Genomic DNA, 19,898 nt, shown 5'->3' with positions numbered 1-19,898 from the left:
TGCAAACTTGCGCATCGCCGCCCTGGCTCGCCGCTTTCGGAAGCTCTTTCCCATTACCCAATCTGTCAGATTCACTGCCGTCGCATGACGTCGTCCGATTGGTCCGCGCACAAGAACGCGACCTTGAGGCATAGGCACTTGTAGGCACGCATATATTCATCCTCACTTTCTTGCTCGAGCCTCAGTGTGCAGCCTGAGGTGACATGTACACTGTGCACTCCCGCAAAGCCCTTTCCAGACTCCAGCCCATCCTCGCGAGACGCCATGCCTCTCTACCACGCCGTACCACTATCCCAACACGGTCCCTCGTGACTACGGCAGAGTCTACACGAGATGGAGAGTCGACTCAGAGCATCATAGAGACAGTGCGTATACGGCCTTCTTCATTGGAAATCACATTGTGATCAATATGGCAGTCCGATCGAGAAGCATGGCTCTTCGTCGACTCTGTCTTTCCAATTCGCCTTGGTGCCTTCGAGTACGTGCATCTTGTGAACTCTCGGGTCAGCACACTTTAACCATCTGCTTTAGCCTTCGTCACTACATTGGGCTTATCCGCGAAGAATCCCTACTCTCAATGCTAGAGACACGCCTGTCGCAAGTCAAAGCCCATGGCTTCCGCGTACAGTCTCTCGAACCATATCATAAAGATGGTGGTGTCTTCGTACGCTTTACGTACACCAGCGCAGATTCGGAGCTAGCACTCCAGACCATCAAGAGTGATATCACACAGCATATCACACAGCACGAGGGGTTACCCACCTGGACAGGCTTTGGCAAGGGCAATGTCTGGCTTGTCAGAGGGAGGCCATGGACGGAGGCAAGCGGCGCCAAAAGTCCTTCCTATGAACTCCTAATGAGTTTGTCTCAATGTAGGACATGAACCGTTTCCCATCCAACGTTCTCAAGGTCGACTTTGAGGGACCGGATGTTCAGCAAGAAGACCTCTATGATATCTTTCGGGTACGCGGTTCCCATAAACAATACTTGGAATGCTTTGACTTATGCATACTCTCTCAGCCCTACGGTCGCATAACCGATATCGTTCCCCCTACGCCTGTTCCAGCTGGAGCATTCCGCTCTGCATCTATAACCTTCCGCCGCGTGCGGTCTGCAGTCGCCGCACGCAATGTCATGCACGGTCACCAGTACTCTGATGGAAAGTCGATGACGCGGCTTCATACCCTCTATATTCCACCTCTGCATGCTCACGCAGTTCGCGACTGGTTGACAAGTCACCCACGCATAGTCTTGCCGGTCATACTGTTCTTCCTAGGCACACTGACTTACACGGTAAGTTTAATCCTCAAGAACACCATTTTCCTTATCACATACTTTCCTTTCATTGTAGATATTTGACCCTGTTAGAACATTGCTTGTTGAAGCAAAAATTCTCAATTGGTTCAATTACAAAGGCAAGAACTTCGCAGACCTTCAGTAACGTTCATTCACCTCAACTTTGCCCTAGAATATGCTCTGTACAAATGGCTACGCAGCAATACCGTTGGTCGCTTCTCCTTCATAACCAAGGCTCATGAAAGCGCCCCGGAATACACAAATGTTTGGAAGGAACGTAAAGAAGCCGAGGGTTTACTGAAAAGTTATTTAAGTGACCTACCGAGTAAGTCTAGTTATCGGCCTGTCAACAAGTATTGATTCGACCCTGTCTCAAGCGACGGTGGCATTTGTGCACGGACCACAAGGAAGTGGAAAGACGAGCATGCTTACCAACGTAATTGGCGACGTTGATCGGTGAACACCAGTTGACTATAGTATGTCGTGTCGCAATCTGACTTTCAATTCAGAAAAACTTTGATCATCGACTGCGAGCCGCTGAACAAAGCCACATCTGATGCACAGCTCCTTTCGCGCCTTGCCGAACAAACTGGCTACTGGCCTGTGTTCGCGTCACTTAACTCCGTGAACAACATGATTGACATGGCATCTGTTGGTCTCATTGGCCAGAAAGGTTAGTCACACCCTCGTTCCTTTTGCATTCGGATGGCCAACGGATTTTGTTAGCTGGATTTTCCACATCGCTGCAGGATCAGCTGAAGGAACTACTTGAAGTCGTTGGCACTGCGCTCAAAAAGACCAACGCCAGCCTTCGCCAAGAAGCTTTGCACCAAGTTCATGCAGAACATGAGCTGAGACGGCGGGAAGCTGAAGCCGAGAGCTGGCGAGAACGTATCCGCAACGGCTCCTGGCACGACGGCCGTCTCGACTGCGTCGCAGGCAACGGCGTCATGTCTGAGTTAGGTATTGGAGACGAGCCTTTCCTGGAGACGGACATCGAGAAGATAAATACTTTCGTCGATGAGCGGAAGTTGACCTTTGCAAGCATGATCGAGAAGCAGCGGGACGAAGACTTGGCAAAGAAGCAAAAGCGGGTTCAGGAGACGCAGGCCGTCCAAGCTCTCCCTGTCGTTGTGATCAAGAATTTTGCTACCAATGCAGGCGCGAAGCGAGAGGAGCTTCAGACTGTATTGGCGCAATGGGCTGCAAATCTTGTCGAGAACCAGGTCTCCGATAGGTTTCTCGCGTATGATAATGAAGTCGAACTCACAGCTTTCCAAGGTTGCGCATGTGATTGTCGTCAGTGACAACAGAGAGAACTCGAAGCAGCTGGCTCGAGGTAAGTTTTGACGCCAGGCGATTACTATGCTGCAATTTCTTACTTCTGTTCGAAGCGTTGCCCTCGAAACCTTTGAACACGATCGCTCTTTACGACGCTGATGCACCGAGTGCACTTGCCTTTGTGAAGCAGAGACTCTATGACGCAGGAGTCGGGGCAAAGTTAAGTGGGAGAGAAACCGCGTTTATTGAGCGTCTTGGTGGACGTGCGAGTGACTTGGAAAGCGTGCGCCCTGGTCGTTCACATAGTCCGTCCGACCACTGACCGCCCTCCTGATAGATGATCCACAAGGTAAAAAGCGGAATGAGTGTGGAGGAGGCTGTAGAGGACATCATTGCACGGGCGGTGGGGGAGCTCCGCAAGAATGCTTTTGGTGACGACATTGAATACGCCAAGTCTTTGCCTTGGTCGAGAGAACAAGCTTGGACTGTCCTGAAGCAGCTCGTCAAGAAGAACGAGGTGGGGCAATTTCAATAGGTACGGGCGTTGAAAATACTAACCTATTTATCCCAGATACCCTACTACAACGTTCTTCTTGAGTTCCCCTTCAAGGGCGATGAGGCATCTCTGCGTGCCATGGAGCACTCCGAGTTAATCTCGATCGGCACGTCTAATGGTGAGTTTAGCTTTTGGCACCTCCAGACCGTTCAGCTTCACATCGCACTACCGCAGGTCGTCCATCTACCATCCGCCCAGGAAGGCCCGTCTTCAGATGTGTCTTTGAGCGACTCGTCAACGGTTAGTCTAGCTTTCTTGCTTGGCATTCACGCCAGCCATTCTGACCGTTTGAAAGACGCAATCTTCCAAGCGACCCAAGATATCGCTTTCAACGACAAGTTAATCAGTTCGCAAGAGTCAACGATTCGGTCGTGTGAATCAGAGCTTGCAACGTTGAAGGAGATCTCAAGCACAGAGCGCGCCTCGTTCTGGGGCAGACGCAAGGCCTCTTCCGAGCGCCGTGATTACCTCTTCAAGAAGATTGCTGCTGCACAGACAAAGATCCAGGAACTGGACAAGCGGACTGCAGAGCTCAAGAAGGTACTAGCGAAGGGTGATACTGCTAAACATTCATGACGATACAACACTAGCTACGCGTGTAATATATAACCATAGATATCCGTAAGTGTATTCATCGCTCCGGTACCAGGTTTATCACAATGTATCTTTGCATACCAACTCTCCCAGAAACAAGGCCGTTTTGTGCAAAAACTGGTATATGGGCCGGTAACCTACTCTCTCCCCCTCAAAAAAGGATAACGTCTCTGCATTGCGAGGTGAATTGGGTGCACGGTTGTGTGCAATTATGACAGAAAATGTCATCATTCAATACTGCAGTACACTGGCGCTACACCTGGGCGCTTGTTGTCCCATGCACACGTGTAGTTGTGAGCGCTTACAGTAGTTAGGGGTTCACAATGCAGATCTGACCGGTTTCGACATCGTGCATATCCAGTCGACCACCCACGACAAACATATCCATCGACCAGGACTCTGCCTGACACAAAATGGAGCCGTCAGAGCACCTCCTCTCGCTCAAGGTCATGCGAGTTTCGGTGCGTGTCTGCATTTGAGTCCGCACTCGCCACCTCGCCAACAAGTAGCATGCATATTCCAGCGGCCAACTCTCGCGAGCGCATGGCAGCCTTTCTTCTCCACCTCACCGTCTTTCTCTGCCCACTCCTCTGCCTCCATCCTCTCCCTTCAAGGAAAGGCACCACTTATTGGCCACCCAAAGACCCTTCGAGATCTCACGAGCGCAACCGAGTTTCTCACTCTTCCGTCCTCCTTTGGCGCTATCCAGCTAGGCGAGACCTTCTCCAGCTGCCTCTCCGTCAACAATGAAGTCAATATCGACATCGAGGCTGTCACCGTGCGGGTGGAGATACAGACGATGAACACGAAGACACTCGTTGCCGAACTTGGTGGGCCCGACTTCAAGCTCACTCCTGGGCAGTCGCTGGAGCACGTCGTCCAGCACGAGGTGAAGGAGCTCGGGCAACACGTACTGGCCTGTGCAGTCTCGTACCGGATGCCGTCCCACACGCGACCGTCAGCAGTCCCTGCTGCACCTGGCGCCGATCCGAACCTTCAAACCCTTCGTAAATTCTACAAGTTTGCTGTACTTACGCCATCATATCTCAATCATCAGCTTCTTGCTCAACCCTGTCACAGGTAACCAACCCGCTGTCTGTGAAAACCAAGGTACACGTGCCCAAATCACCGACCGCGTCCCTGTTGGAGGCAGAGCGGGAGAAGGTCTTTCTCGAGGTGCATGTGCAGAACTTGACGCAAGAGCCACTTTGGTTTGAGAAGATTCGGTTTGAGTGCGCTGAGTCGTGGAAAGCGATCGATACGGCTGGTACCGAGCCGTCCAAGAGCTACGACGAGGAGTTGTTCACAGACGATATGTCTCTGATGCAACCCCAGGATGTCCGCCAGTACATATATACCCTGGTGCCGGCAGTTTTGTCGACCTTTCCCCTTGTGCACCCGCCGGGCACAGTGATAGCATTGGGTAGATTGGACATCTCATGGCGCTCACAGTTTGGTGAACTGGGGAGATTGCTGACATCTGTGGGTGCTTATACTTTTCTCTGATTTCACAGAAACGAACGTCCGTTCTAGATGTTGTCCCGACGTATCCCATTACCGGCACCACAGCAGGCTCGTGCACCTCCTCCAATAACCACACAGCAGCTGCAGCAGCCACACCAGCCTGCTTCTGCTGTGCCGTCGTATCTGTACCGTAGTTCACCAGCGACACCCTCCTCCCCAGCGCGCGCCCTCTCGCCGCAGCTCCCATCGCGGCCCACCTCACCTAGCATTCCCTCTCGACCAGGATCGCCCTTCAACAAGGGACGTGCGACACCAAGAGCTCAGTCACCAAGCAATACGAGCGTGGGCCTTCCACCGGTGCCCCAGATCCCGCCAATACCCGACCTCCTACCATATACCGCGCAGCCGCCGAACCTGGACATCGGGCTCGTGCTGCTCGACATGCGCCGCGATGATATCCGCGTCGAGCACGCGTTCACCGCGACGTTCCGACTCTCGATCGGCGGCCCCGCCCCACGAACGCACACCGGCAAACGCAGAATCGTGCAGGTGGCCGTGCAGCACGTCCAGACGCGCCGCGCTGTGTTGGTGCCCGGGCCCGACGGCACCCTCACGTCGGTCTCGCGTGTGGACGCGTTCGGGTTCCCCGCGCCGTCGCCGACGATGATGTCCAGAATCGCGGAAGCTATGGAGGCATCGCCGAGGCCGCTGTACGCGTCCCCGAAGCACATGAGTGGCGGGATGCAGCTGCCGTCGCCGTATGATGACAGGCCGGGGATCGAAGGGACGGCAGCCTCGGCGAGTTGCCATTTCCTTGGCTCGTCGACACAGGTTCTTCCGCCGATTCAGCTGTCCCTCCCCGAAGGTTCGGCTTCGGATGCTCAGACGGAGGATACAGACGGGCCTGAACCCAAAGGTGCTGGCAGCTGGGAGTTCACGCTGGCGTATATGCCTACTCAGACGGGGTTTGCACGGGTTGGAGGTGTACGCATCATTCTGACGAAAGATGAGTTGATCGACGAGGAGGTTGAGCTGAACGAGCATCTCAGTCAGGGTAGCTTCCAGCCTCGCTTACTGAAGGAGATCGAATGCGTGGCAGAAGTATGGGTCAATCCTTGACGTGACATACGTTGTGGAAAAGGTCGTCATTGAATAAATGCTCATTATCGTAATAGTACTGGTTCGTGTCACATGCTTCCGATGGTTGCTACATATCATGCAGTAACCCATGGGTGGCTGACGAGCTGCTGGACTGAGAGAAGCGCTCGGTAGCGGACATTGGCGTCGCCGTGGCTCATAAGTTCCATGGCCCGCGCTTTGCCCCCCAGGTCCGTAATGACTCTGCGTGTAACCATCAGTTTTAAAATTTGAACTCCCATCACGAGAGGAGAGCTTACTTCTTTCCACGTTCGTGATGCTTCACATATTGCCCAAGATCGTGTACTGCGACGGCAAGCACGAGAGGGTCCTCGCTCTCTTCGAGCAACTTGAGCAAGGTCCTGCGATGCAATCAGTATCTGACGTAAATGTATGAACAAAGAATCATACTTGAGCTGCTCGTGGTTCTTGTCATTGAGCTTCGTCGCGTTTTCGCGCCAAAACTCGTCCGATTCATGAACAGGCGTCCACGAGAGGTGGCCTGAGGCGAGCTCAGAAGCGTATTCGTCGTACGTGGTCAGACTCTCAAAGTTGTTCTCCAGCTCGTCGCGGACGAACTGGACGTCTTCGAGGATGTCTTCATCAGACCACTTGCGCGTGCTCAGGTTCTTGGAGAAGGGCAGCAGCTGCGCAACGAGCATAGCAGGGAGGTTGGCAGACGGCGCTTTCGAGATCAGGTTCTAAGCGCGAGTCAGATGTGTGTTTGAGCCAGGTGGAATCACGAATGCTTACGCGGAAGGTGGCGATGATGACGCGGATCACTTTCTCTTTCGCTGCTGCCTGGGCAACTTCGATCAGTAGGGGTATTATATCGTACTTCCTAAGATCATGATATTTCTTATCAGACGCCGACACACTGAAACACGATTGACCTTACTTGTTAACTTGTTCCGAAACAACCTGCTCAAAGGAGAGCAGCCAGAAGCAGAACGCGACCTGGTAGCTCATCTGAGGGGTCGGTCTGTGGCGAAGGATATCTACGAGGCTGGCAAAGCGTCAGGGTTAATTCGCCAAGGATAGGTCTGAATATGCGCACCCGCTCATGATAGGCGACATGGACCACACAGCGATCCGGCACTCGGGTCGGGCAAGGAGAGCTTCGAGACACTGAACAGTAACATCACGCTTGTTCGCAGAGTGCTCCTGGATCAAGCCACTGAGAACTTTGAGGAACGGTTGGAGGTATTGTTGTTGGAGCGGGATTGACTCTGCGCTGAGATGGAATATGAGTACGACGGAGGCAATCACGAGTTAAGATGTCGCGCGTGGGGTAATACCTGAGAAGTGCAGTCAGGACCTGGGCGGACTTGAGCTGGACGAATTCATCTTGGGCCTCAATGGTTCTAGAACCGATCTGCGATGTTATGGGTGATTCCTTGAGATCGCTGCGGAAGGGCATACCGTAGCAGGGGGATGTATGGGAGCTCAGGGTCAGTCTGGGATGCTCTGATGAAGAGTGGTATGCGTTCTTCGTGCTCTAGGATTGGAGGTATGTGAGCAGGTACGGAACGGGCGATATATGCATTGAGGGGCGAGACGAACCGGCGAGAGCGTCTGCTATGAGGACGAGAAGGCATTGCATGGTATCGACGCGCTGGAGCCTCTTGAGGAGGCCAAGGTAAAGGTTGACGTATGTCTGGCCATCGGAGACGAGTATGGACTCTGTCTTTGCGCGCGGCTGGCGTTCGACCTTCTTGATGAGGGCGAGCTCGTCTGAGCTGACGAGGTCGGCGCGCTGGTACCCCTGCAACGGAGATGAGACGCGCGCAATTATGAGCGTGACGAGTGTGGACTGGCCTCCCATGGGACTGCCTTTGTGCGTATCTTTGATGAGCTTTCATCGAGAAAGCTGTTGGCGACGAGGGAGAGCGACATGGCGGACGATGACCAGTGGACTAGCAGCACCGTACTTGTGCGCTACAGCACCAATACTGTTATTGCCAGTTTAGACTTTGAGTAGGATCCTGCCAAATCTGTCATAGATTCTGTCTGAAAGCAAATGGATAACTGGCAGCACAATTTCGAGGCCGCATTCAAGCCACATTAGCTCTTGCCAATCATCACCATGTCCAGACAGGGCGGAAAGCTCAAGCCTCTCAAGGTGCCTCATTTACCATAAAGCTATGGAGGCACGTCTAACTAGAATGTGGACCTAGGCCCCTAAGAAGGATAAGAAGGAGGACGACGAAGATGAAAAGGCCTTCAAGGAAAGGAAGAAGGCCGAGGAGGCTGCTTTGAAAGCAGCAAAGGACAAAGGTTTGTTCTTGGCTTTGATCCTTTCAATGCTTTTCACTCATCGATGCACGATATTGACAGCTTTGAAGGGTGAGTGTTCACTCCTGTCACTGCCTTCCAGGCTCACGTTGTGTAGGTGGTGCACCTGGGGGTGGAATCAAGAAGTGCGTTCTTCGCCGATGTCCGTATGGCTGCTGCGCATTCTAACGAACTCTTCTTCAGATCAGGCAAGAAATAAGCCATGTAGATATGGTACCATGTTATACCAGTGGCATATGTGCACGGCGATATCACCCAGATGCAAGATTGCCCTGTGGCTTGGGCACCTGATCAGCCTTGCCCTTGAAAGGAGCGTACTGCCCTGCGCCTTCTGAACGGAATCGCCAACTCTACCGCGCGATAATCGTGCGTGCTTTAGGTTTCAGGTAATCTATAAGGGTATGTTTCTCTCTTTTGAACTCGAGCTTGAATATGTGCGGGCGATCGGACACATGGGAGTCTCAAGACGCCTTTTTACCCTAAAATCTTGGATGAACCAGTGCTTTGCGGTAAAGAATGAACAAGCTCCGGAGACGGAAGATGGGCCGAAGTGTTGAATGGAGAAAACGGGGCCTGAAGCGGGATTACCAAGGTAGAGAAGACAATGAGAGAGTGTCCGCACTCGGCCGCCTTTGGGAGCGCACTGCAGCCAGCAGGCAGGGGCGAGGTTGAGGTGAAGAAGGGCGAGGTACTTATAGTCTCGAGTGCTAGTCTGTACTAGTGCCACTATTACTTAGAATTAGTGAAGTGTTGACGTTGTTTGGAGTCAAAACATGTTGGTTGACACGCGGATTGCCTGCTTGTCCTCCGCAAACTCCAAGCCAAAAGACAACGGTCAAAATCAGCCACTCGACCCGCCGCAGCTCATCCAGCTCCCCATGTTGGGCTCCCTCCAGCACCTCCAGCCCAACCCGCAGCAGCAGCAGCAACAGCAACAGCAGCAGCAAAATACCCAGCAACAACAGCAGCAGCAGCAGCCAGGCAGCATCCCCCCGCCCCCGCCACAGAATGGCCAGGACTTCACCCTCTCCAGCGTTCTACACTTTCTCCAGACAGAATGGAGGAGATACGAGCGCGACAGGAACGAGTGGGAGATCGAACGCGCAGAGATGAGGGTATGTATACTGCTCGGCCCACATAACGCGCGGCTCACTCCTGCCACCCCCAGGCCCGCATCGCCCTCCTCGAGGGAGAGCGCCGCTCGTTCGAAAATGTCAAACTTGATCTCATGCGCCGCATAAAAATGCTCGAGTACGCACTCAGGATGGAGCGGTATGTCTCACTCCCCCTTACATGCGTATGACGCGGTCAGACGACTAACACGTTGTAGCTCAAAACAGCTCTCCCAACCTGCCTCTCAGAGCGTGCCCCCTTCGAAACTCGCCATTCTTCAGGCCCAAGGTTCATCGTCGCAGAAGGACGAAGGAAGCCACAAGGAGGGCAGTAGTGGCAGTTCACCCAGGAGTGAAGGTTCGTGTCATTAATTTTTCTCTGGACGCGACGGTCAGTTTATCACCCCGCGTCCAGACTCGCCCTTGCCACCCGAGGGCCGCATGGGCAATGGCGTCGCTCCCGGTCGACCGCCATCTTGGGCAGGCAGCAACTGGCAAGCTGGCCCGCCCGGCGCCCACGGTCCATTGGGCAAACCACCTCCAGGTCGTGACCCGAAGAACAGGGCGAGGAGTCGCGATTATCTCAAGCAGTGCGTCGGCAGTCATCTCATTCTACTCTGTATAAACCTCGTGCCTCAGATGCCTGCAAGAGATATCCTATCTGACATCCCCACAAGCCATGAACCCTTTACCGAACCGCCCGCTGCTTAACAACTCGTCGCTTCCTCTCGCACTGCCTAACGTTCCTGCCTTCGATCAGATATACAATGGTCGTCCCCGCAAGATGATGCCCGAGGCGGGCAAGGAGTTCCCTGTCATGAACGGTATGAACCTCATGTCCGGTCCATCCTCTGCTCCTGCGTCTGGCCAGCTGGAGCGCAGCAATCCGCTCGGAAGTATGTTTCAGAATCCGAACGGCCAAGACGGGCAGAACAATGGGCAGGGTAACATGCCCCAGCGGCCCGCGTCCGCGCAGCAAGGACAACCACCACCTCAGCAGCAGCCTGCACCCCAGCAGCCGCCCCCGCAGGTCCCAAGCCAGCAGCAGAAGCCTATGAGGGAGGATGACAACTTCGAGGCGAACCAGACGACGGCCATCTTTCGCCCGGATGACAAGGGCGAATGGAGGGAGAAGCTCCGATCCTCCTACGAGCAGCAGCTGAACCGAGGCTTTGGGGACGAACGCGGGGAACAACTTTCCGGTGTATCATCATGGGATAGGAGGGTTCGCGAGGAGGATGAGGAAACCAAGGAGGAGACTGATCTTGACGATGATGACGCCACAGCGATTGGTGAAGAGGGCGCAAAGACGTGGAAGGCGAAACGGACATTCAGAAAGTGAGTTTCATGCTGTCAGCGGCGCCCTTAGTTTGATTATTGATGGTGCTCCCAGTCACCTGGACGCTGTCCGTGCCCTTGCATTCCATCCGAATGAGCTGTGCTTGGCGACTGGTGGCGACGATTGCACCGTGAAAATATGGAGGATGGATGTTTCCAGCCTCACATCATCTGCGTATGGTTTAGCTCCCTTCTCATGGTATCAATAGCCTTATTTCTGTCTCAATCAGCGCTCGCCCAACCACCGAGGTCGAACCCCAGCTGACCCTGCGCGGCCACTCGGCCGCCATCACGCGTCTGGTCCACTCGCCATCGAAGCAGCTGCTCTACTCCGCGTCGCTCGACTCGTCGATCCGAATCTGGGCGCTGCCCTCGCCGTCGCACACGACATACGCGCCGTACGACGAGACGAGCCACCGCGGCGAGCTGGTCGGCCACACCGACGCGGTGTGGGACCTTGCGCTTGTTCGGGACGAAAGCACGCTGATCAGCTGTGGGGCTGAGGGGATGGTTAGAGTGTGGGACGTGAGCGGGCCCTCGGGCGGTGGGTCGCTAAAATTGAGGTGGGGATACAATGGGCTGGATGGCACGGAACCCGAATCGGAGGACGCGGAGGCGCCGGGTGCGACCGCCGTCGAGGCTATCAGGGCGGATTTGAAGAAGGTTGCCGTGGCGTACACGAATGCGGTCGTGAAGGTGTTTGAGATTGAGAGTGGTAGGGAGCTCGTCAAGCTGGCGACAGACGCGACGTATGGTGCGTGTTCCTGGGTTGTCGTTGTGCCCATGAAAAGCTGATCACAGGTGCACATTTTTTATTCTAAATTTGAAGATGGCACTTCTGCAACGCAGGTGAACAAGATTGTTTCGCATCCGACTATGTCCTTCCTCGTTACCGCGCACGAGGACAAGTTTATACGGATATTCGACATCATCACAGGTACGTATGCTTCTTCTCGTTGTGCTCCTGCGGAGTGCCGCACCGGGGCCCGTACTGATACACAAATCTTTCCAACAGGACAATGCACGCACGCAATGCCTGCACACCTCGACGGTGTCACGTCGCTCTCCATCGACGCTGCCGGCTTCTCGCTCGTCTCGGGGAGCCACGACTGCTCGGTGCGGTTCTGGGACCTGCTCGGTTCGCGGACGTGCACGCAGGAGATCACGACGCACCGCGAGAAGGCGCGCGAAGGGGTGCTCGATGTTGAGTTCCACCCCTCGCTGCCGTTCATGGCCAGCGCGGGCGCCGACGGCGTCGTCAAGCTGTTTTCTTCGTCGTAATCAGTAAGCCCGGGTAATCTGTTCTGCAGCGGACTTGTCGCCCCGTCGTTGCACGTCTTCTTTCCTTCCTTTCGCACACAAGGCCCGATGAATATATCGTATATACAATAGAAGCTTTCGAAATCTCGATGAGGCCCCACGCGCGCATCCAAGGACGGGAAGGCAACATGTTCTTTTTTCTTTTCCTTTTTCCGTCGTATCTTCTTTGTTCGGCTATCGCTTGTTCAATGCTGTTAATGTTATTCGCCAATGACAATCATGACCTTTCTTCAGGTGTTTTCTTTTGATCTGGGGATGTGTAGGAACGCAACGGTGTAGTTTGCAAGAGAAGGAAAGAAAGCGGAGGGCGCTAACTTATAGATAAATCCAAGGCTATATGATCCAAGTGTCCAATGCGAGAGATGATAAAGCGTGGGCTTATGGCTAAAGGGGGAGAGGAAGAAGTTGCGAATGGTCTATAAGGCTACAGTATCTGAGTAAGTAGGTAGGTAGGTATACAGCGGGTATCTAAAGTGAGATTCCTCAAGATAAATAGCGCCAGCCCCAAGAATAAGCACGTGTCCGTCCACGAGCCAGCCGAGCACGATTATATCACTGTGGGTGGAAGCGCGGAGCAGAGTGTGCGTCAGCTGAGAAAGCTCCCACTATGCATGGACGACGACGGGAATATGGGGAAGACGGCGGATGATGATGGGCGTGGAAGAGCGGTGCTGGACGGCTTACCGATCTTGGACCCCTGATCTGCGCTGAGCAGCTCGACGCCGAGCCCGTGGGGCTCGAGAAGCTCACGGACCTGGTCCCGGATGTAGTGCGCGATGGGCACGTCGGTGTTGAAGTGCTCCTTGCAGTGCATGATGTACACGCGCAGGCCGTCGAGCACGCCGCGGAGCTCGTCCGCGGGCACGGGGTCGTTGTTCTTCTGCTTCTTGCGCGGGCGCGAGCGGCCGCTGCCTTTTGGCGTGCGGCGCGCGATCACGACCTCGGTGGCGAGCGCGACGAGCTCATTGACGAGGTGCTCTGGGGAGAAGTGGCCGTAGAGGACGTCGGACGGGCGTCCTTTTGGGTAGGAGCACTCGATGAAGATCGCGGAGAGGTTGTGCGGGATTTTTGGGGCGGCGGCGCGCCAGATGTCGATGTTGCGCGGTTTGGAGGCGACGGAGTCGGGCTCGACGTCGCCGAAGAAAATGAACTCGTGTTCGGAGGGTTCGTGGCGAATGAAGAACGCGGTAGACTCGTATGGGCCGGACTCGTTCTTGCCGTGGCTAACAGGCATGTTACGGACGGAGACGTTGGGGAATATCACTTTGTATTTCCGGTCGGCATGAATCCTGGGAGGACAAGGAGGTAATCCAAAGGACCGGGTGTTAGCTGAGCGGTAGGCATATGTTGAATCGCGCGCACGAATGATAGACGAGTCTGAACAGGGGATTGCTCTCATCCCATGTTGCAAGATTCGGCCAGACACGATCGGCAAATACGGTCTCGAGATCCTTGAGGGTCTGCGGGGACGCGTAAATACGTTTACTTCCGCCGCCGATGGTTCCTGCCGAGACGACGAGAGAGGCGATGTGGTCGATGTGCGCGTGGGTGATAAGGAAACAACTGTGCAGATTTTGTCGCGTGCATATATCGCCAGGTGAGGTTGGGAATGCTTTATGGAAATGAGCGCGCATGGACACACCGAACGAGAGAATAGATTTGAAAGGGGTTTGTCATGCAGGGACCGGGAGGGTCAGTCTGGGGCTGTTCGCCAAAGATGCCTGGGCTTGCTTTGAGGATGCTTCTGAGCGCGCCGTGGCCCGAGCCTGGAAAGCGAGATGGCGGCGTGGATAAACGCGATAAAGCGCGACGGTGAGGGGATGCTGACCTGCCTCGAGGGCGATGATGCCGTCTGTCCATTCTGCGTCGCCTGGTTTGAGTAGATACCTGCCAAGGTCTGCTGGATCGGCGAGCGCGCGGTGGGGTGTGTGCGAGGTACATACCCTGACAGATTTGTCTCGTCGAGGCCGCCGCCTGAGCCGACGACGATGATGTCGAAGGCCGGCATTGTGGGGGAGGAGGAAGGGAGGGAGGGAGGGGAGCTGGGGAGGGGAGGATGGTAGGCGGATGTTTATATTACTTGGACCTCCGAGGGAAGCGACTGCTCTCGGACTCTGTTCGTGGGTCCACCAGTCACACTAACTTAATCACTGCAAACACGTCCTTATGACGCCCGCCTCTTCATTAATTATTGACTTGCTTGCACACATACTGACCACTCTCATCTGGCCACCCTTGTACCACTGCCTGCACCATCTCCTTCTCGCTTGTTTTTTTCTAGTCATCTGAGCACCCACTTCCACCTTGTTCTCATAATCCGGAACAACACTTGACCCCTACCTGCACGCGTGGGAGGCACGCTTCACCATGCTTGTTTTCTCAATCCACCCGCAGATCCTCCACACCTGCGAGGCACACCCCCCTCAACGAACAGACAATGAAGCCTTCACCCGCTCAGCACGCACATGGACCCCTATCACTCACAGACAGCCCTGCACAAAAGGTAAAAAAAGAGCCTGCTGCGCACCATTTCTCCGCCCTTGATGCCTCGTGCGTGTCCGTCCCCGGCAGCACAGATCTGCAAACGCACGCTTGCATTCATATCACGTAAACAGGAGTGAAACAGAAGGCGAGCGACCGTATGAGAGAGGAGACGCGCGAGAGAAAACAAACTGAGCGCCTGCAAGTTAAGAAACGAGCTGTGTCCGTGTCGTTGTATTCCAGGCAAAAGGGACATATACAGTATAACATAGAGCGCTGGCCTTGTCAGCAGAAGGCAAGCGAAAAACAAAGAAACGGTGTATAACGAGTGTGAGGGCGCGACCCGGGGCGAGCGTAGCGTATTGTGCACGTTTGCCTTGTGCCAGATCGAACAGGAATACGAATGGTAATAGATGGACTGCACAGCCAGATTAACGGGAGATTAATGTGTCGGTGGATGGTGAATATGAGCGACTGGCCAGCTACCACAAGTCACCCAGCCAGCCTACTGGGCGCCGAGGAGGGTATTTAGGGCCCGCTGGACGTCATAGTCGTGTGCCTCGAGCGCGGCGACAGCCTGGTTTCGTGAGAAGCCCATCGCGGCCAGCTGCTTCACGGGCTCGACGTCATCTTCCACTGCCGGCGTGACATTCGATGGCTCCTCCAAGGGGGCCAGCTGGTGCCCAAGGCTGGATGGTGGCATGGGCGGTGCAGCTGATGCTGCAGCTGCAGCGTCCTGCTTCTTCTTCTTCCCAAATGGCAGCCGGATCTGTCGTTATGAAACCGAAAAAGAGAAAAAGTTAATCAACACAAGTCCGTTCTGCCATCTCGTCAATCCGAGAGCCCGGAGACACTCACGCTCAGCTTCGAGTGCCGTGGAGGCGGGGCAGGCTTCTCCCGCGGGTGGTCGTGCTCCTTGCCGTCCTTCTGGGACGACGACGTCGAAGGTCGCTGAATCCTCGGCGATCCCACCCGTGGAGGTGGCGACGCGGCTCTCTCAGGCCCACTGCTCCGAGACGAGGACGCTCGGGGTGATGTCGGAGGAGTCAACGCGCCTGGGAATGCCCTCGCGCCATCAGATGAAGCCGGCGGCGACCCAGGCGGAGGAGCGAAGACGTTCGTCGTTGGAGCGCCCCCGTTGGCATTGAAGGTGGGGGTGGGGTTGGAGCTTGGGATCGTCGGCGATGCAAACGAGTTGTCGAGCTTGAGAGCGTTGGCACCGTCCCCTCCGAACACGTCGTCAAACGAGATCGCAGGCGCGTCCTGCTTGACGGCTTGCGCCGACGGCGCGGGGGCGGAAGCAGACGGGGACCCGACCATGAACGCGTCGTCGAACGAAATCGATGTCTGGTTCTGGAGGCCCGGGCCCTGTTGAGCCTGCCCGTTGGCTGCTGGCTGACCAGCGCCAGCCGGCATGCTGGCCTTGTCACCAAATAATGCGTGGCCATTCGCATGCTGAGCGGCAGGCGGCGGGGGGAAAGCCGATGCCGCGCCTGGAGCCGCAGCGGATGTTGCCGACGCGGACGCAAAGTCAAAGTTGTCGTCAAAGGTAGAATCAAACGTAAACTTGGACGAGTCGTTGGAGTCATGCCCCGTACTAGGCATCTTGCCAAACGCCTCGTCGAAGTTCTCCAACGCACTACCTTTCCTCTGCTGCTCTGCCCCACCGCTGGGTCCGTTGGCCATGCTCATCCAGTCGTCAGCCGCGGCCGGCTTCTCAGCAGGCGCACCAAACACATCCGCCGCCGGCTTGGCAGCCAAGGGTACAGCCTTCTGCGCCTCCTCGGCTTGCGGCTGAGCGGCCGGCTGAACTGCCTCGCCGGCACCGAACGCGTCTTCGAAAGAGAACGCGCTGCTAGGTGTCACAGTCGGAGCCGGCTCGGCAGCGGCAGCGGCCTTCGCAGCCTCCGACTCGGGGGCCTTGGGAGTCGAAAGAGGCTTGTCGTCGTCGTCGCTGTCACTGTCAGAGTCTGATTCATCTACATCGAGCTCTTTCAGGTGTGCATTCAGATCGGTCTCGTGCTCCTCGGCCTTGGGCGTCAGGGCCATTGTTGACATCTCTTCGAGCGCTGGGAACTGCGACGCCGCCTGATCCATCGTAGAAGGCTTGGGCTGAGCGGGGCTCGTGCCCGGCGTCATGAAGCTGTCGGTCGTCGGCGAAGCTACTATGTCGCTGTCGTCCCCGAACATGCCACCCGGCATCTGGGGTGTCTTGGGCTCCGGGACTTTGTCGTCTACCTTGGGCTCCTCAGCGGAGAAGCTCGAGGACAGGCCGAACGGGTCGTCCTCCGATTCAGCCTCAGGCTTAGCGGGCGTTGGCTGAACCGTTGGCGTAGGGACGGAAGCGTTCGCAAATGGCATAAAGGGCGACTGAGGGCGGGGCGTCGACAAGCCAGAGGTCATAGCGAGCCTCTCGAACGGGTTGTTACTCTTCAGAGACGCTGAAGGGCTCGTGGGTACTCCGCCGGTCACGTCAGGGGAGAGCGGGAGCGGCTGCGAGACCGCCATGCTTAGCGAATCCACAGGAGACTTGGAACGCCCGATGCTCATGCCATCAATGGACGTGTCGGCAGCCGCGACCGAGGCAGCACCGCCGGCAACGACCTTCTGTGCCTCAGCCTCAGCCTCCTCGCGTTCTTTGGTAGCAGCGACAACCTCAGCCTCAGCCTCTCTAAGCTCAGCATCCGCCTTGACTTTCTCAGTCTCCTTCGTCGCGAGCTGCTTGCGCGCGATAGCGAGCAAGCCCTTCTGCTGCTTGGCGTTCTTCTTTGCCTTCTCGACCTCGCCCTTGATCTGCGCGATCCCAGCGGTCGTCTCCGTCATACGACGGTTGAGGTCCCGGACCTCCTCCTTGTCGCGGAGGAACGCGCCCTCGATCTCGGTCTTCTCGACGCGAATAGCACTCAGGTCGCTCTCCGCGCTGATCAGCTCTTGGCGGACCTTGTTGATCTCCTCCGTCTGTGCAGTGTGGCGCTCGCGGAGCGTCGACAGCAAGTTCATCTCCGTCTCGTACGAGGCTTTGGCCGTGGTGAGCTGGGTCTGGAGGGCAGAAAGCTGCGAGGCCTGGGCAGCGAGTGTCGCCTCAAGCTCCTCACGTGCGGCTTTGGCAGACTTGGCGGACGCGTTGGTCGAGTTGAGCTGGTTCTGAACGTTGCCGATTTCCGCGGCCTTCTCTTGAACGGGCTGCTGCGAAGGCTGCACGTCGTCATCGTCGCCAAGCAAGTCGTTGCCGAACGAGGAGCTACCGAAGGGATCAGTAGCTGGCGCCTGCAGTTGAAGCTGAGGCTGGGGCTGAGGCTGAGGCTGAGGTGGAGCAAACGACGAGGGCATGGCGAACGCCGACGACTGAGCAGACGGTCCGCGCTGCCCGGTCGACTGAGGCTGCAAAATAGAGCCTGTCGATTGCGGTTGGAGCATGGTACCGGTCGACTGCGGCTGCAAGATACTGGGTGGCTGGGAGACACCTGCCGAAGGCGGTGGTGAATCATCCCAGAGCAGATCGCGGGCCGGTTCTTGGGGCTTCGGAGCAGGGGCACCAAAGGGTGATGACATGGCACCCGCGTTGGCACCACGCATTGATGGCGGAACGAGCGAAGGCGGAAGGCTGGAAGGCACCTCCTTGCCCGTTAGTTTGCCTTGTATTAAATGCATCCCGACGGCAAAACCGTCGCGCGTTAAACGGCCATCGTTGTTAATGTCGGCGAGATCCCTGTACGCAGATGGTCAGCCACGCATCCGCAAGTATCGAAGCATCTGGTCACATACCATACTTGTGCCAGAACATCTTCTGACAACTTGGACTGGAGCATAAAGGGTACTGCGACGTCACCCTCGATGAACCCTCGTTTCTGAGTGTCGAGGGTGTCGAAGAACTGATCAGAGCTCGCTTTCTCTGCCGGAGTGACGTCCCATTGCATATTGTTCGTTTGTATGCTGGGGAACGGAGGTACGGCTGGTGCGAAATTGCTTCCAGCCGGCGGTCTCGACGGAAGAGGCGGGGCGGCGGGCCCGGTCGATTGTGGGTGGAGAGGCCGCTGCGGAGCCCTCGGGGCGGCCGGGAACGCGCCGCCGGGCGGGACGGGGCTGTGAAGTGAGCTTCCGGTGGCATGCGAGGCCACGCCATCGTGCTGTCGGCCACCCGCCTGTTCGTAGAGACCTGGAGGAAGGGTTGTAGGTATGAAGGAAAGAGCGCCCGACATGGTGCCCTGGATTAGATACATGGCTATAGTAAAGTCCGTGGAGTCGAGTAATCCTCGATCTTGTGTATCACACAGCGTCCTACGAATCCTCGTGAGTCGAGTGCCCGGGGTGGATTAGGAACGTTACCAACCATATTTGAGAGAGCTTGTCGACTGGCAACTTTGACTTTACAAACACGTCACGAGCTTTCTCACCTGGTGGGCGACAAAGTTAAGAAACAGGAGTGCCAGTAATCAACCAGGGTTAACGCTTACCACTTACGAGACCGTTGACCGGTCCGCAGTTCTGGAATAGCCGGAGGAACTTGGTCTTGTCTTGAGGAGTGAGAGGTGGAAGACCGGGAGGTGGGGACTTGGGTATCGACATTCCGGTGCTTTGGGGAGCGAGAGGTGCTTGGAAGCCCTCGATATTGACAAGTGGGCCGGCTAGAAGGGTCGTTAGTTGAGAAGAATATCGGCATGGACAAAGAACGTACGTCTGCTTAGCAGCGCGGTGGAAACCTTTTCGCCCTTCTGAGCGTGGCCCATGAGACGAACTGCGACGGCGACACCCTTCTTTGTGAGGAAGCCATTGTTGTCTTCATCTGCAATGGCCCATATTTCTCCGAGTACGCTGGCCTGGAGCTTTGCGCCGCCGAATATCTTTACAGCAACGTCACCGGTGAGGATGCCGATCTGCTGGGTGTCTGCCTTTGCGAATATGTGGTTCACGAGAGCGAGCTCTGCATGTGTCGGGTTGAAGGTGCTGGCCATGTTGTCGATGGCCGGTGCTCGTGCGGGGGAGGGCGGAGGCGGGAGGAGGAGGAGATGGTAATGGTGAGATTG

The 19,898-nt window shown here is 55.9% G+C and overlaps 7 protein-coding genes across 7 annotated transcripts; 4 read left to right on the top strand and 3 right to left on the bottom strand.

The window, feature by feature from the left end:
• Positions 1 to 103: 103 nt before the first annotated feature.
• On the top strand, positions 104 to 3,813 carry CONPUDRAFT_135128 (uncharacterized protein). The gene is made up of 16 exons (XM_007766678.1): positions 104 to 365; positions 417 to 478; positions 532 to 820; positions 877 to 963; positions 1,021 to 1,293; positions 1,352 to 1,415; positions 1,469 to 1,621; positions 1,674 to 1,752; positions 1,806 to 1,969; positions 2,023 to 2,522; positions 2,578 to 2,635; positions 2,691 to 2,860; positions 2,915 to 3,094; positions 3,149 to 3,251; positions 3,308 to 3,373; positions 3,429 to 3,813. Exons 1-16 carry the CDS (start codon positions 204 to 206, stop codon positions 3,707 to 3,709), a joined length of 2,691 nt encoding a protein of 896 aa, XP_007764868.1. The 5' UTR covers positions 104 to 203; the 3' UTR covers positions 3,710 to 3,813.
• Positions 3,814 to 3,948: 135 nt separating this feature from the next.
• On the top strand, positions 3,949 to 6,351 carry CONPUDRAFT_135127 (DUF974-domain-containing protein; the record flags this gene model as incomplete). Its single annotated transcript, XM_007766677.1, has 5 exons — positions 3,949 to 3,969; positions 4,156 to 4,188; positions 4,278 to 4,754; positions 4,808 to 5,209; positions 5,261 to 6,351. 5 exons carry the CDS (start codon positions 3,949 to 3,951, stop codon positions 6,308 to 6,310), a joined length of 1,983 nt encoding a protein of 660 aa, XP_007764867.1. The 3' UTR covers positions 6,311 to 6,351.
• Positions 6,326 to 8,256, bottom strand: CONPUDRAFT_135126 (ATPase V1 complex subunit H). The gene is made up of 10 exons (XM_007766676.1): positions 8,147 to 8,256; positions 7,892 to 8,093; positions 7,751 to 7,826; positions 7,627 to 7,692; positions 7,386 to 7,562; positions 7,227 to 7,334; positions 7,082 to 7,169; positions 6,740 to 7,029; positions 6,589 to 6,690; positions 6,326 to 6,532 (listed from the first exon to the last, which is right to left on the bottom strand). The coding sequence occupies exons 1-10, from the start codon at positions 8,222 to 8,224 to the stop codon at positions 6,406 to 6,408; spliced, it is 1,314 nt and encodes a 437-aa protein (XP_007764866.1). The 5' UTR covers positions 8,225 to 8,256; the 3' UTR covers positions 6,326 to 6,405.
• Positions 8,257 to 8,414: 158 nt separating this feature from the next.
• CONPUDRAFT_162568 (uncharacterized protein) lies at positions 8,415 to 9,307 on the top strand (the record flags this gene model as incomplete). Its single annotated transcript, XM_007766675.1, has 4 exons — positions 8,415 to 8,450; positions 8,506 to 8,605; positions 8,666 to 8,748; positions 8,807 to 9,307. The coding sequence occupies 4 exons, from the start codon at positions 8,415 to 8,417 to the stop codon at positions 8,912 to 8,914; spliced, it is 327 nt and encodes a 108-aa protein (XP_007764865.1). The 3' UTR covers positions 8,915 to 9,307.
• A 174-nt stretch (positions 9,308 to 9,481) lies between these two features.
• Positions 9,482 to 12,602, top strand: CONPUDRAFT_98336 (WD40 repeat-like protein). Its single transcript, XM_007766674.1, has 9 exons — positions 9,482 to 9,738; positions 9,792 to 9,895; positions 9,954 to 10,093; positions 10,151 to 10,325; positions 10,375 to 11,073; positions 11,129 to 11,248; positions 11,304 to 11,827; positions 11,903 to 12,010; positions 12,089 to 12,602. Exons 1-9 carry the CDS (start codon positions 9,502 to 9,504, stop codon positions 12,352 to 12,354), a joined length of 2,373 nt encoding a protein of 790 aa, XP_007764864.1. The 5' UTR covers positions 9,482 to 9,501; the 3' UTR covers positions 12,355 to 12,602.
• A 377-nt stretch (positions 12,603 to 12,979) lies between these two features.
• CONPUDRAFT_70181 (cyclic-AMP phosphodiesterase) lies at positions 12,980 to 14,401 on the bottom strand (the record flags this gene model as incomplete). Its single annotated transcript, XM_007765992.1, has 5 exons — positions 12,980 to 13,682; positions 13,756 to 13,956; positions 14,036 to 14,159; positions 14,222 to 14,280; positions 14,337 to 14,401. 5 exons carry the CDS (start codon positions 14,399 to 14,401, stop codon positions 12,980 to 12,982), a joined length of 1,152 nt encoding a protein of 383 aa, XP_007764182.1.
• Positions 14,402 to 15,016: 615 nt separating this feature from the next.
• Positions 15,017 to 19,851, bottom strand: CONPUDRAFT_135123 (uncharacterized protein). Its single transcript, XM_007766673.1, has 6 exons — positions 19,550 to 19,851; positions 19,329 to 19,499; positions 19,205 to 19,268; positions 18,640 to 19,152; positions 15,733 to 18,583; positions 15,017 to 15,643 (listed from the first exon to the last, which is right to left on the bottom strand). The coding sequence occupies exons 1-6, from the start codon at positions 19,824 to 19,826 to the stop codon at positions 15,380 to 15,382; spliced, it is 4,140 nt and encodes a 1,379-aa protein (XP_007764863.1). The 5' UTR covers positions 19,827 to 19,851; the 3' UTR covers positions 15,017 to 15,379.
• Between the last annotated feature and the right edge of the window lie 47 nt (positions 19,852 to 19,898).

This window comes from Coniophora puteana, assembly GCF_000271625.1.
Source record: "Coniophora puteana RWD-64-598 SS2 unplaced genomic scaffold CONPUscaffold_2, whole genome shotgun sequence".
In the NCBI taxonomy this organism is placed as follows: domain Eukaryota; kingdom Fungi; phylum Basidiomycota; class Agaricomycetes; order Boletales; family Coniophoraceae; genus Coniophora; species Coniophora puteana.
The sequence above is the reverse complement of the archived record's forward strand: the minus strand, read 5'-3'. Positions and strand labels throughout refer to the sequence as shown.

Excerpts from the sequence above, each read along its gene's own strand:
- CONPUDRAFT_135128 (XM_007766678.1), top strand. The coding sequence starts at position 204 with ATGTACACTGTGCACTCCCGCAAAGCCCTTTCCAGACTCCAGCCCATC. Across the intron at positions 479-531 it reads ATTCGCCTTGGTGCCTTCGA|CCTTCGTCACTACATTGGGC; the intron begins GTACGTGCATCT and ends CATCTGCTTTAG. Across the intron at positions 964-1,020 it reads ACCTCTATGATATCTTTCGG|CCCTACGGTCGCATAACCGA; the intron begins GTACGCGGTTCC and ends ATACTCTCTCAG.
- CONPUDRAFT_98336 (XM_007766674.1), top strand. The coding sequence starts at position 9,502 with ATGTTGGGCTCCCTCCAGCACCTCCAGCCCAACCCGCAGCAGCAGCAG. Across the intron at positions 10,094-10,150 it reads CAGTTCACCCAGGAGTGAAG|ACTCGCCCTTGCCACCCGAG; the intron begins GTTCGTGTCATT and ends CCCCGCGTCCAG. Across the intron at positions 11,249-11,303 it reads TCCAGCCTCACATCATCTGC|CGCTCGCCCAACCACCGAGG; the intron begins GTATGGTTTAGC and ends TGTCTCAATCAG.
- CONPUDRAFT_135126 (XM_007766676.1), bottom strand. The coding sequence starts at position 8,224 with ATGTCGCTCTCCCTCGTCGCCAACAGCTTTCTCGATGAAAGCTCATCA. Across the intron at positions 7,827-7,891 it reads CATAGCAGACGCTCTCGCCG|AGCACGAAGAACGCATACCA; the intron begins GTTCGTCTCGCC and ends CTCCAATCCTAG. Across the intron at positions 7,170-7,226 it reads GTTTCGGAACAAGTTAACAA|GAAGTACGATATAATACCCC; the intron begins GTAAGGTCAATC and ends TCATGATCTTAG.
- CONPUDRAFT_135123 (XM_007766673.1), bottom strand. The coding sequence starts at position 19,826 with ATGGCCAGCACCTTCAACCCGACACATGCAGAGCTCGCTCTCGTGAAC. Across the intron at positions 19,269-19,328 it reads GGTCAACGGTCTCGTAAGTG|GTGAGAAAGCTCGTGACGTG; the intron begins GTAAGCGTTAAC and ends GTCGCCCACCAG. Across the intron at positions 18,584-18,639 it reads GATGTTCTGGCACAAGTATG|GGATCTCGCCGACATTAACA; the intron begins GTATGTGACCAG and ends ATCTGCGTACAG.